This window comes from Zeus faber (assembly GCF_960531495.2).
Source record: "Zeus faber genome assembly, chromosome: 8".
Lineage (NCBI taxonomy): Eukaryota > Metazoa > Chordata > Actinopteri > Zeiformes > Zeidae > Zeus > Zeus faber.
Window position 1 is genome coordinate 12,861,174 of NC_137195.1, and position 14,722 is coordinate 12,875,895.

Genomic DNA, 14,722 nt, shown 5'->3' on the forward strand with positions numbered 1-14,722 from the left:
GCTATCCACATCTCTATCTCTCTCTCTCTCTCTCCCTCTGACTCCCTCACCTCCATCCATCCCTTTGTCCGACAGCAAAAAGAGATTGTTCACTTACATTCTAGTAGTTTGAGCATTTTTATGAATGAATAGATAAATCCACACAGATTGTGGTGGTTCAGATTGGTTAGTCACGTAATCACGAGTGAAATGCATAGGACACATCAAAAGGCAAACACACCGATGAAGATAAATCATATATGTATTTATATATGCAATCTAGGTTTTCAGATACAGGTGTAAACAGACATGTTTTCCCAGAAAAAAAAGTTAAAAAAAAAAACAACCCAAAACAAAACAAAAAAAAAAAGAAACACAACAGCAAACAAAGTAAGAACAAGTGAAGGTGAAGTCAAATTTTGTGCAGGCTAATGAAAAGTAACCTTTGGCTTCCAAAAAACACAAATGAATAAAAAGGTAGAACAACATCACACACACGATATCACCACAACTACATAGAAATTTAAAAAGTATTTTCATGCAACAAAGGCAACTGTGAGGAGCGACGAGAACGCAAGACCAATTCGCTGATGATGCAGAGAGATAGTTGGTTCCTTCCGTGCTCTTGTGTGGTTGGCGTGAATCAGACGCCAACCACACAAGTGCGCGCACACACACACACACACACACACACACACACACACACACACACACACACACACACACACACACACACACACACACACACACACACACACACACACAGCCTCGCTCTCACTGTCTCACATACACAAACACACACGCACACAAACACAACATCAAAGCTTTAAGCTATTTTTTATTTATTTTTTTATTTCTACCTCTCGGACCTACATGACATACCCACGCCTGAACGTGTCTCAGAGACTGAGCCGTCCCTTTAGTAGGAGTGTGCGTGTGTCTATAGGATTCCACTCGACGGTTGGAGGCCAGATTCCAGGTTTGGTGTTAATCTCATATACAACTGGCTATAAGAGCTCCGGTCACTGTGAATACACCTTTAAAAAGCAGAATCTGGAGCCAACATGGGGGTGACCAATCAAGATGGATTTTTTTTTGTTGTTTTTCTAGTTTTTTTTAAAGGGGGCTCGTGAATCTCCCCCAAAATGTGACATCAAGTAACAGTGAAAACAAGCAAGGATGTAAGAATGTGCATCAGAAGAGATTGCCATCACTGTGTTTGGGCGGGCTGCCTGGGAGTGTCCTGTTGAGAGTCTTTGTTTAACTGAGAGGCTTGTTTAAGATCTAACGCAGTTGGCTACATTAGAATTAAGTACATAAGGTGACTGCATTGAAGTGACATGACTGCATTGAAGAAACAAGGCACGAATAAAAATATATATAAAAAACAATAGAATAGAGAGGAGAGGAAAAAAAGAGAAAAAAAAGTCTTTACATCTCACCCCGTAATTCTGGCTTAACATTTGATTGATATCAGTAATGCACCGAAAAAAAACACATTATTTACAAATGTTCCAATGCCCCCCTCCCACCGTTAAGGTTTTGGAAGAAGGCAATTGTCCCTCTGGTGATAAACCACCTCATTGATACACTACACATTTCTAAACTAGGAATCACATCTGCAGAGGGAAATAATTTGCTCAGACCAAGACGCCCCACGTCAGAAGGAAAGGAGACTCAAAGTCGTTTCACCGTCAAATGGCGTCGTAAAGAGATACGGCCGCGGATTGTCAACGCAACACACAGCGAACGCAACAACCATCGAGAAGCAATACGTCAAAATTATCTTGTCTACTTTTTTTTCTCTCAATGTGGAAGGTGGGTTGCTATGACATCATTACGTTTAGCTCGAGTCATTTTTGACGGCGTGGGGTTCAGGTCGCCAGGGGGTTCATTACCTCTAAAATGACCCCACCCCCTTTTTTTTTTTTTTTTAACGCTCCTTTTCTGTCTGCCTAAAAACACTCTGCCCGAATGTAAGTACACAACACAGATAAACAAACACACAGTTGGCATTCGTTGTTACACATCGTTTCCATGGCTTCCTCCACCTGTTAGCAAATTCGTGTTCTTTGGCGTGATGAGAAAGGTGGCGCGGGCAGAGCGACAAATTGCAAGTTCTGTGATGATCCTGAACTCTACCTTGCTGCAGCAGGTGCTTTAAACTCCTGCTTCACAGGTCATTGGCATAGCTGTCCCCTTTTTGCATACAGGCCGTCCTCCTTGACAATGCCAGGTATCATTCTAGGGGTCAATGTTCAGAAGTCGTTAAGGTGTAATTTTGACCTCTGCGATGCAAGATTTATGTCTCAGCTTTAAAAAAGACCAAAAAAAAAAAAAAAGAAGAAAAGTGAGACCTGCAAGTCGCCAGGTGTAGCCGGTTCACTCTTGTGAAATCTGCGTACTCCTACTTTGGCAGAAAAAATAATAATAATAATAATAATCGCTGCATCGCTGTACTGCAAGCCGTTTCAATTTGCACATCGATGTCAAATCTCTTCCGCTTTGGGAGAGATTGGCAGCTTTTTCCACATAAGAGCGCTCGCTTCACTCGGGTCGCGCTGAAGCTCGTCCCGTGCGGAACCATGTTAACACAAAGTTTGTTCGAGACCGACACTATCTCCGGTGAGAGCGAGAAGTCAAAATTACACCTGCATAGTCCTTCAATTGGGTGTTTGGGGCGGCCCTGATTAGAGAGTGGAAGAAAGCGTATTAATGCATAACCACCGGGCCGATTGGGATTTCGGTCATTTCGGTGGGATGTTGCAATGCATCGTGCCTCCAGCGCCGCACGGAGCTAAAGTCTGAGCCTGATTGAGTCTCTGCAGCACCGAGTTCATGTTTTCAGCAACAGTGCGAAGAGGAAAATCCCCCACCCTCCCCAAACGCAATGCGTCCGCTTTAATCCATTAAAGATCAAATAGGAGCTGTGTGATCGCCTTCGCTGACAGTCTTTGAAACATCCCGCAATATTTCTGGCGCGATTCCATGTATTTACAAATGCTGTCTTATGATTTCAGAATTTTGGTGTTGAGCATTCATACAAAAAACAAAATAAAAAAAAAATGAACTGCAAATAACGGCCTTTGTGTTCTGATCTGCAGCGGGGGCTGGTCCCAGGTTCACAGTAGGTTGTTAAGAAATTGCAGCAGCGCTTCTCGACAGTCGATGGGTTTTAGAATCAGATGGGGGAACCAGAGGTGAGGGTTCACGGCCTCCAATGTCGAGAGAGAGAGAGAGACGGGAACGTGTGGTGACAGCTGTAAGCGAGTTATTTTGCAGAGTAAATGCGAGTCTTGTTTTCTTGTTTTGGTATTGCATTCGATGGTGTATTTCCTTTGTGGCTGAACGTACAGATGTGTGGGCATCTAGTGTCGCTCGCAATGCGGAGCTGCACTTTTGAAAGTGTGTTGAGGTGGAGGCGGACTTAAAAAAAAAAAAAAAAAAAAAGACGTGAGAACAAAAGAACATGTCCCAGAACACCGTCAGCAGAATCCTCAATAAGAACTAACTTCTTTGTATGCCATTCCATCCCGCTAGGGGGTGGAGATTCCGCGGCAGCTATTTCTAGAGCCAGTTGCCGGAAACAGAAAAAAAGCACAACAAAACAACAATGGTGGTGGTCAAAGAATCAGTGGCAGAGGCTTTGCCTTACATAAAGATGAAAAAAATAGTGAAATCAAATTCATCGTCACCTCAAAATGACTTTTGTCATTTATTGACAACATATTGAAAACGCGGTTCCGGGGAGAAAACAAGCTTGTTGACACGGAAAAGGAGGAGACTGACCCGGAAAGGGAGGTTGAGGTCCATCCCCCGCCGCGACGCAACGGCGTTAGGAACGATGGCGATGGGGGGAGGGAGCTCTCAGAGCGAGAAAAAGACAAAGGACAACGTTTGCCTCGGGGACTTGCGGCGAGAACGCCGAGATCGCCGCAGCAATTTCTTCTTATCTTGTTCTGAACACGTCTTTTTGGTCAGAAACTTCCACCTCTTTTTTAAGTATGCCTCCATCTTTAGAAATTGCCGAACAATTGTGCATCATTTTGGGGGACGGAGTGTAGCCTTTTGATTTTCTTTAAATGTGTGTTTGCGAGTGTGTGTTTGTTGTTTGTTTGGCTGTGCATGTCAGTGTGTGTGTGTGTGTGTGTGTGTGTGTGTATGTGCAGTTGAGGTCAGGCCCTGCGCTCCACCGGCTGCTGCAGACACACCTCGCTGCCCGCAGATACGATGGGGAGTCTGTTGTCCATGTGGTAGCTGATCAGGTGACTCACGCTCTCAAAACGATGATCTTTTGTGCGGACCTGACGGACGGACAGAGGGTGTTGTGAGAACGGGCCCCGACATACAGGAAAAATTAAAAGCTAAAAATAAATAAATACACAAATAAACATCAATACATTTCAGAATGTATTTGTTTCATCAATGTATCAATCAAAAATTGCGATCAAAAATTGTTTGTGCTGTATTAACAGTATTACATTGTGCTGTGATATTTTCAATAATGGTCTCTGTATTTTTTAATACGGATGCCCAATTCTTGCAGATAGGTTGACCAAATTCAACGAAATACAAAACCAAAATGAATCGGTTTTAATTCACATATGCAACCATTGTGGACTGTACATTTCAACAAATTAAACAAACAAATGACCACCCCCACCCCTGCATACAGACACACAGACTCTGACTCACCACTCCCTCGGGGTCGACCAGCAGCAGGTGTTTGGGCTGCCCCCCTTGCTGTCCCGTCAGGACGTATTGTCCGTGCGTGGTCCCGGACTCCCGCACCAGGAAGTCCCCGTCCCGCGTCAGCAGCCGCTCAGCTTGCTTTCTGCTCAGGCTGCCGTGGAACCAGGCCTCGCACTGCAGCTGCTCAACCAGAGGGGGCGCTGCCGACACCGGACAGACGCCCCCGGAGACACCCAGAGCGTCGTCAAACGGCTCTTCAAAAAAAAAAAAAAAAAAAAGAGAGAGAAAAGGGTTGTGTTTTTAGTTGTTTATTTTAACAGGGGACAATTCCCACCCTGAAGCTTTTATACATAGCCACTCGCAGGTACGGCACTCACTCATGTCGAACACATCCCTGTGTGTGTTTCCATTGGCGGCGGCCGGCAGTGGGCGTGGCTTATCCACATTTACGTACGACGGATCGTCGAAGAGCTCGCGTCCCCCTTCTTTGGCACCAACTGAACAAAATAAAAAAAAATACAGAGGCGTGTTACTCTCATAAGCAATCATTAATAAATGGCACTTCAACCAATAAAGGCAAGTGACCAGTGAAGAATAAAGAAGAAGAGAATGAGGCTTGTAATTGTGGGTTTCTTATAGTTTCAGACACTGCTTGCTTAAGGAACCTTGCTTGACAATCTAACAGTGCTGTGGTCTGCTGCAAAAAAAACATGCTGTGGTGTTTCTGCAGATGCTGCACTAACCACACGTGCCCATCATTGCTATAAGAGAAAGAAAAGGGCAAGCGGGGACGTGGCGACTTAAGAAGGAAAGACCTGACGTTGAAAACAATAATCAATAGTCATTGGTAATTAACAGAGATAAAGAGACAGAAAGAGGGAGAGAATGATGTTATCCATCAATTCTGTAAATGTAGTAAAAGATGAACCCAAATCAAAGTGAATTTTCAGAGCAGTGTTATGAGTGTAAGAACCAGATAGAGAGACTGAAAAGAGGCACGGCAAGCATAGTTCAAACGCGAGACCAATTCAAAGTGCTTTACACATAAAGACAAACACATGAAAGGCTTTTTATAATAAGTATAATAATAAAAGCCCAGAAACAAAAAGCTAAAAAGCTTAAAAAAAACAATAATAATAATAAAAAAAGGAGCTGGACGGAACTAGAAATCCGGGTGCTGTACCTGGTAGGGGAGGAAGAGCCTGCTTGTGTATATCATTCTGTCCTGGCTGTCCATAGGGCTGGAACACAGGGAGATAAAAAAAACATCAATCATCTCTCTCACACACACACACACACACACACACACACACACACACACACACACACACACACACACACACACACACACACACACACACACACACACACACACACACACACACACACACACAATTTCGCAGTGTGTTCCAGTAAAAGGTGACTCAGTGAGATGGGATAGGTCACTGTGGACTTTCCTACGCAGATGGTCACAGCTGCTTCGTAATTGCATTTAGAAGATTCCGAGTCTAAATTGGGAATAACATTACCCCAATTTCAACCTGCAATGCTTCACATTAAGAGAATATCGCGCGGACGTGCGCGCGTACCAGTGTCGCCCCAGGACGCGTCCTCATGTCGACCAGTCCGCCGGGCGGAGGCTGTTTGCCAGGAAAGTTGTTGTAGTACGGCACATCGGGAGGAGGAGCAGCTTCATCATCCTCTTCCTCCCAGGCGGAGCCATCGAACGGAGCCATTCTGTCGGATATATATATATACAGAAATATATAAACACAATACATAGAGCCAATTTCTTACATACATCTTGCCACCTTCTACTGTGGTGGTACCAGTACAGGCAAACATGTACCTGTCGTGGGGTGTGACCAGTTTCGGGGGGTTCTTCAGGTACTGTTTGAAGCGCAGTTCAAAGGCCTGGCCGATGGTACTGATGACTTCCTGGGCGAGACCCTCCGAGCACTCCAGGATATGACAAGCTGCAGGACGGGGGGGAAATACATCCTAATTAATCAACTGACTTTAAATGGAAATTCTTACATTGGATGTTTGGTCATCTACCTACTATGTCATCTAATGCGATATCACATGGCGGTTAAAATAGAAACGGTATCTTTCTGGCATGACTGTGCTTTTGCCGCTCACCTCTCTGGTTGACGGGGTCTTTGGCCACATACGCTACGTACTCTGCCGTGTCCTGGGGGAGACAGGGGAAGACATTGAGGGAGGAGGGGAAGGAGAGCAATGGGAGGAAAATGTGAAAGGGCAGGTTTCAGATTAAAAAAAAAAGGGGGGAAGAAGAAGAAGAGGAAGAAAGGGGGGGAAAGACAAAGCGCCAAGCATTTTAGTCACAGGAGATACGAAAACAATATGAGTTAAGAGAGGGCGATGAGAAAAATCCTCAACGGGTGGAACCGCCGCTGCCGGGCCGACAGGAAGGAAAGATGTGCACGCGGACTAAGGAGAGAAGGGCTGACGTGGGAAGAAGATGGAGAGAAAGGACAGCGGAGCAGAGAGAGAGGGTTGAGTGACTCACTGGGTCTCCTCCAGAGGCGAAGGAAATGGACTGCATGTGATGATTTGCGATTATCTGCAGAGAAAAATAAGGAAAGAGCGAGAGGGAGAGAAAGAAAGAGAGAGAGAGAGAGCAAATGGAGTGGATGGATGGATATGAGATGAAGGCAGTGAGGACGGAAAGACAGAAAAGTGGAAGGAGAAAAGTTCAGTAATGAGACTTTTCCTCCACTTCCGTATTCACCTTTGATGATAATCAATGTTGTGTGCATTTTTTTTTTTTGTGATAAGATATAACCCCACCTGACTGCCGCATATCTAAAACCGTCGTCATCGGTAAAAAAATGGTACAGCGTTTTAAACAGTTACAGTCAGCAATAATGACCCATGTTAGATCACACCAACACCATGCACAGAGCGCTGCCTGTCTGAGGCTCCGGCCACGACTGGGAGTATGTGGCGTTTGTTTCTCTGTGAAGTGTGTGTGTTAATGCGTATGCACTCCCCTCAGAAAGAGGCATCATTGAGTAGCCATTAACTCATAAGAGGTCTAGCAGGATCATATCCTGCCCCATGGCACCATGGGAACAAGTACGACGGTTAAGTGTAATTTGCGCACAGCCCATCGTAAGTGAAATAAACAAAGTTGAAACAGTTCTTCGTTTTTTCCACGTGGACTCCTCTGTAAGAGGTTTAACATTGATCGGCTGCAAATTCCTCTGATATATCAAATCATTTATCTTCTCTTATTACACAGCATATGGATTCAATACAAATCATTTTCATGGGTTTTAATGGCATCATTATTGTAAGAACAACAAACCCAAGGTCATTATCCCAGCTTTGACATTTTTGATAACCATTAGATAATGACTACTGAAGGAAATAAAGGCCAACAAACTGAATACATTTCAGTTAAGAAGATGTATGTCTCATTAAGTTGTTCACAGCGTCACCTGTTTGCAGTCCGAGGCCAGCAGGTTGAGGCTGCTCGTGGAGACGGTGAGGTTGATTGTCATGCCAGCAAACTGCAGGTTGCTCTTCCCCAAGATGGACGACAGGCAGCGTGATGAGGGCTGTGGAGAGGGAAGGCACGACACAACAATACATAAGACATGTACACAAACAACAAACAACAGATGATATACTATCTATACTTTATTTTATATATATATATATATATATATATATATATATATATATATATATATACACACACACACACACACACACACACACACACACACACACATACATTTACACCGACACACACACACCGACACACACACACACATATATACACCGACACCGACACACACACACACACACACACACACACACACACACACACACACACACACACACACACACACACACCTGTCTTGGGTCTAAGAAATCGGGCCCGGGATCAGGGTGGCTGTACGCCTGTTGCTCATTAGAGCAATCAATGAGCAACAAGTAAATCACCCATCCCCACACAAATGGGGAGAGCCATGTGCCTGTCATGACATGTATCCATCTGCTCCTGACTGGTTACATCTTGCCACTCTCAACAATAAACTGGTGTGTTTGCAACATCTCTGCCGTGTCTCATATCAATATCTATCTATCTATCGATCTATCTATCTATCTATCTATCTATATCTATCTATGTGTGTTTGTGAGAGCACACGCCTACTGGTTTGGATGGAAATGCCGGTGTGTGTGTGTGTGTGTGTGTGTGTGTGTGTGTGTGTGTGTGTGTGTGTGTGTGTGTGTGTGTGTGTGCGCGTGTGTGTGCGCGTGTGTGCGTGTGTGCGTGTGTGTGTGGGAGAACAGCTGCAAGGGAAAACCTGACACTGGCCAGGCCAACTGTGAGAAGACCATTCACAAGATTTGGCTGAGAGCATCACATCGCATGTGTCAGTGCTATTGTGTCCGCCATCTTGTCGTCTTCTCAAGGCTACCACGGGATGTAGCAGCTTCGGTGGATTTGAATTAAGAAATATAAAAACTACAGTACATATAACATAATAATAAAAGCAGCATCGAGATAGGACGCAGAAACACTCAGGGTCCTGTTAAATCGAAAAGGACCAGACTTGTCTCGTCTGCATCCTGTGACTATGTTTTGTCCACCGTGTCTACATTCCAGGGCCAAACCCTGTTATGTGGAGAGGCTGCTGGATTTAGCCACCTGTTTTATGGACTGTTTGGGTGGATGTTTTAAGTTTTACAAGAAGGCTGTACACACAATACCCTTAAACAGCAGACTTGAAGCTCTACGTGTAAATCTAAGGGGGCCTGTCTGGCCGGGGCTCATCCGACACCGGCTCCACAAAAACATCCACAACGCATCTCCAGTCTCCCTTGTGACGAGAGGGAGGAGAAAGAGAGAGCGCAGAGTGATTGGTAATTACCTGCAAGTCAACCACTAACCACAGGAGTATACAATCAGCCTAAATCCAGTTCTGTGTGTGTGTGCGTGCACGTGTGTGGGTGTGTGTGAATGCGAGTGTGTCCGAGTCGCCCGCTGACCACAGAGTGGACGTTCAAGCTATATCTAGCTCTTAAGCAGAGAACTGTTCCCACTGCCGCCCACTTAAGCTGTATAAATAAATAATGCCCTGTAAGGGTTTGTGTTAGTGTGTACCTTTCTTCGGCGCTGGGCTCCTTTGGCTCCTGGCACTGCCTCGCACACCACGGAGATAGCCTCTCTGAAAACACGGGACGACAGTGTGCACGGGTTAAAACTGCCTCTCTATAGCTGTGCAACGCTCATGGCTTCCTGGAGTCACAGCAGTGCCGCCTAAATGAGGTCTGGCAGCAAGCGATAGAATTTATCATCCCTGGCAACTGTGCTCGTCTTTGCCACAGAGACAAACATGAGGACGGAAACCAGAAGGAAACCACCAGGATTCCAGCATATTCTAATTTGGGGAGCAGAGAAAGGAGCCGGCATGTATACACTCATACAGGCACTGAAATGAAAAGCATAAGAAAATCTAGAGAACATGCAGAGGAAAGCAGAGACAAGAAAACACCAGCGGGAGTAATATAAATCGTTGTTGCCAATCACTTTGCTAACTTTGCCTCATTATTTCGCCATCTCGCAAAGCACAGCGGAACACAAAGAGCAAAACAAATATTGTACTATCTCACCTGGTGACCTGAGTTCTGGTGTTGAAGTCCAGGGCTCGCATCGACTGCAGCACTTCCACACAGCCCATGTACTGAGCAGGAAACAGGAAGGCGACATTAATGACAGACATTTCCTATATCACAATGTCACCCAACAGATGGAACACAATACTTCACAGAAAGACTTATTCCACGTTTTGACAAACAGATATGCAAGTGACTGCGTATGAAAACACCTAGATCAGATCTATTTTTAGTCGTATGACACCGTTTGCTTGTCTATGCCCGGTAAAAGCAAGCCCCGTTCTTACCCGCACGCTGTAGGAAACCCCGGTGGTGCTGACCACATTGTCGGAGTGCAGCCAGCCGCGGGTGGGCTTGTTGACAAAGGAGCCATGGCGAGTCCACTCGTCTCCTCCCAGCTGCCCTCCTTCCACCCGCGCCCTCCTGGACGCCCCTCCAAGCCGGTTCATGTCCTGCAATGGCGGACGGGGTGGAGGAGAAGGAGCGATTAGAAGGCGAGCTTGGTGCTGAGGGGGAGGGGAGGAGGTGGAACTGCTCCGCTCGTCCCCAGAGGAGTCAACAGGGGCCAGCGCCGGCCTGCTGGAGGTCCTGAGTCCCGGGAGCAGAGTGGCAGACACTCCCAGGCGAAGAGCTCCCATCCTTGGGAAGAAGGAGCACAGCGTAGTGGGGCTGTTTTCTGCCCGGCGAGGCGACGAAGGGGGCAAGATGGGGGTGAGAGAGGAGGAGGAGAGCGAGGAGGGCAAGCCGGGGGAAGGAGTGAGGGGGGTGGCAGGGGAAGGAGGGAGAGACGAGGGATATGAGGTGGTCTCGTCGTTTGAGCTCAGCGACTCACTTCGAAAGTGGGTGTACTTGGTTTTTCGGACGAGCTCCATGATGAATACGAAGTGTGACTTTCTCAAAGCTGTGCGCGTCTGCACAGGCACTAGTATTAAAAGTATCTTTGTCTCAGTTTTAAAGTTCCCCCTATATGCACGACCAACTGTCCGCCTGCCTCGGTAGCGGTGGTATGTCCATCTGTGCCGTGGTCTGTCCTCCTCCTTACTGCTTTGCGGCCAAGTGCTTTGGAAACAACTTTATCCACAATAAAAGAACAATAGAAAAGAGTGCAGTTGAGCAATGGGGTGTCACAGCTAAAGCCAGGATGCAGATAGCGAGGTTGGCCTTTGTTGCACCAGTGTAGATCATGTTGTTGTTGTTGTTGTTGTTGTTGTTAGCTCTTTCAATCTGCATAACTGCATGTCTATTGTGTTCCTTAGGACTGAGTATGAGGATATGTCTTCCACGGTTCTCTGAAAAGTATTGAGCGGTAAAGTAAAAGTTTTATTTCTTGCCATAATGTAAAAACTGATCTTGTGAGTAACAGTCCCTCAGTGAGAGCCGGTCATCCAGCTGTCACAGGCACCATGGAGAATCAACACCAGTGATTGTCTCTCAATTTACCTAACGAACTGAACTCAGAAGTGTGTGTTACTACATTGAGGAACACTCTCCTGTGCATATTGTATGGGTTTGCGCGAGTATAAATCGTTTTGTGTGTGTGTGTGTGTGTGTGTGTGTGTGTGTGTGTGTGTGTGTGTGTGTGTGTGTGTGTGTGTGTGTTTGTCTTATGCGTGCACGTCTAGCAGCTCCCCCTGGCAGTTCTTCCTGACACTATTAGCTGCCAACTAGGATATCAGTTGGAGTTGGAGCGCGGTACAAACACAGCAGCAACACATGCACAATACAGACAAGACACGGCTCCAACCGGTCGATATTCCAGCCAACACCTGCGGAACGAGGCCCGGCGCCACAAAAAGACGGAGAGAGGAGGTCCGCACGGGTACTGGTCAAACACTTCCTTTGACGTATACTGTTTCTCAGCTTGTTCAATTTTCTATCCTTTCATCCAGTTCCTCTTTCACTCCCTCTCCCTCTTCCTCCAAACGGTTCCGTGCCCTCTCTGAATAGCTCTCGCTCTCTCCTTCTCTGCCTCCCCCTCGTCCTCCCTCTTCCTCCAGATGACTTCTGCCGCAGCCCCCTTGCCCTCGCCCGCAACCTTCTCCCCCTTTTCTCTGTCACCTCTCTCCGTCTTCTCCTGGAAGTCTTCCCTCTTCCTCCACACAATGTACTCGGCCAACCTCTGTCTCTCCAGCGCCTCTGCCCTCTCCCGCGCCACCACTTCCTCTCTCCTCTTCCAGACGATCTCTCGCGCCCCCTCTCCCCCTCCCTCGTCTGCTCTCCCGTTCTCCAGGCTGTCTTGTTCAACAGTCCCCGTCTGCTAATAACGAGTCCCTTCTCCCTGTCTCACTTTCAGCACCGTCTACGACTACAGCGTAGCCATGGTCACCAATCAAAAGATGGCACTGGAAATGAATTGAAAAACACAGGTTTCGAGTTAAAACTGGGTAGGAAAGAGTTGAGACTGTCCCTGACTGAAGTTCCTGATATGGCTAAAAGATGTGAGACTGTCCTAGTTCAGGATTTTTTTTTTTTTCTTTACAAACAGCCACCTTAGTTAGAAGATATTCTTTTCTAGAGCACCATTAGATAAGTAGAGGTGGAGTCTGAGATGTTGTCTGAAACAGCAGTGTGCGTCTGAGACTCACACTGCGGTAGCATGGTGGTGATGTAACACTACAGAATGTAGGTCATTGGCTGATGGCGACTAACAGTCGGCTTGTTATGACGGTAATGAGCCCTGATTGGTCCAGTTTGACCTTCCAACCCAGGGTTCCCTGAATGGTGCTAAAGGATCATTGAAGCTGAAGTTGAACTCAATCATCAAGCCAAAAATGCTTGATTAAAAAGACAATCTCGTGCTAGGCCAAACCATATACTGCCATGTACCCTTATCAATTTGAACGTCTTTTTGAAAGTAATAAGCCAGGATTATACTGAATTACCTGAGGAAAATGCATTAGCATAGTCCAATATGATATGGCAAAGCCCAGTACTATGTAGTATTCAGTATCCAATTTCTTCCTCGTCTAAGGCAGGACTTAACAAAACAGCTCACCTCGCCACTAAAAACTACTGTGTAAACAAACGAATAACATCTTCCACTATGTATAGTTCAACCGGAAAGGCAAACAACAGTCTCTTCACATTAACAGTCTCTCGCAACATAGAATCCCATTGGCAAAACAGTTCATCATACGGTAGCCGTCAGTAGAGGGCAAGGCAACGCCTTAACTACAGCAGCTGGCCCACGCCTCAGCGTTGTAGAACTACTTCTCATGTTGACTCTCTCCCGAACTTTAGTCCATCAGAGGGAAGAAATGTTAACGCACACCTGGCCTGCTGACACAGGGCTGCTATAACCAGTAACAAGTTTTCAGTGAATCAGAAAAAATGGTTCGTTTTTTTGGTGTGTTTTTTAAGCTTTTTTTTTTTTTTTTTTGCAATAAAGAGCACCAGCTTGCTGTGGGTGCTGGGAACATGAGAAAAGGAACAGTCGCCTACACCCGTCTAGCACCACAGAGTGAATATTGACTGAGACTAGCTAGTCATCCATCTGGTCCTTGCCAAGTAGCACCAAGAAGGACCCAGTCAGACTCACACAGCGCCAGGCGGACTGGAGTGGGCTTGGACCGCCTCCAGATATCTGTAAAGAAGTATGGCGAGGAAAGTCACCAGCTATTGCACGATCAAAATACATGTAGAAGAACAAACACCCAAGTCGGTTACACATCTACATGGAGAGATCTTTAGTGTCCAAAGAGATAATAAGCACTTACAAAAGGCAAATGATTAAACCTCCACCACCGGAGCGGAGGCGTGCTCTGTGTTGAAACACTGAACAACCAGAACCTGCCTCTACTCAAAGACAGATCGAGTGCACGAAATAGAACACAGTGTAATTCAGATAAGTGCTGAAAAAAATGACCCACGGCCTAGGAGAAATCTACACAGATAAAATAATTCCAGATCGTGACAAAGGTTATAAATCATTTTGAATCAGTGAGCTCAAGCCTGAACAGCAGCACCAAGTGGACGATCCGAGTGACGTGAAGGCAATCTGCTTCATATAGTCACAACACTTTTGTCTAACAAAAGGCGCTGGTTGCCAATAAATTGTGTCCAAAGTACCGACGCACGTGGACAACTCACAGATCACATGCAGCTAAATGCACCGGTCGAGACTGCTGCTTGTTATCTGCTCGTTCAGATACCTGAATAAAAAGCACCATTTTCTTTTAAACAGGAGACAGAAAAAAAGAACAAAAAAAAACAAAACTTCACATCTTGCTCTGTCTGCCACTACCGCCCGTTGCTATGGCAACATACATTAAAAGAGGTGTCTGCGGAGGATACGTACACTAAGAAGTCCTGACAACGCCAGAAATCTCCAGACAAAGAGATAACTGCTTCATCAAATCACAGCGGCGGCGGGCCACGTCACGGGCTCCACATAAGA

At 46.0% G+C, this 14,722-nt stretch overlaps 1 protein-coding gene across 2 annotated transcripts in view; it reads right to left on the minus strand.

Annotated features, from left to right (window-relative positions):
* Positions 1–223: 223 nt before the first annotated feature.
* The window catches only part of shc1 (SHC (Src homology 2 domain containing) transforming protein 1), a gene marked incomplete at its 5' end in the record, with an annotated part of 22,014 nt that continues 7,515 nt past the window's right edge, over positions 224–14,722 (minus strand). Inside the window, 12 exons of one of the 2 annotated variants that reach the window (XM_080004998.1) lie at positions 224–4,283; positions 4,675–4,925; positions 5,049–5,168; positions 5,855–5,912; positions 6,261–6,408; positions 6,521–6,647; positions 6,814–6,865; positions 7,205–7,258; positions 8,139–8,258; positions 9,815–9,878; positions 10,324–10,394; positions 10,614–10,778. In XM_080004998.1, coding sequence (XP_079861124.1) covers positions 4,155–4,283; positions 4,675–4,925; positions 5,049–5,168; positions 5,855–5,912; positions 6,261–6,408; positions 6,521–6,647; positions 6,814–6,865; positions 7,205–7,258; positions 8,139–8,258; positions 9,815–9,878; positions 10,324–10,394; positions 10,614–10,775 — 1,356 coding nt within the window. In that variant the 3' untranslated portion in view covers positions 224–4,154. Of the gene's footprint in view, positions 4,284–4,674; positions 4,926–5,048; positions 5,169–5,854; positions 5,913–6,260; positions 6,409–6,520; positions 6,648–6,813; positions 6,866–7,204; positions 7,259–8,138; positions 8,259–9,814; positions 9,879–10,323; positions 10,395–10,613; positions 11,199–14,722 lie in introns of those variants that run through there. The other variant, XM_080004997.1, reaches the window with a different exon arrangement.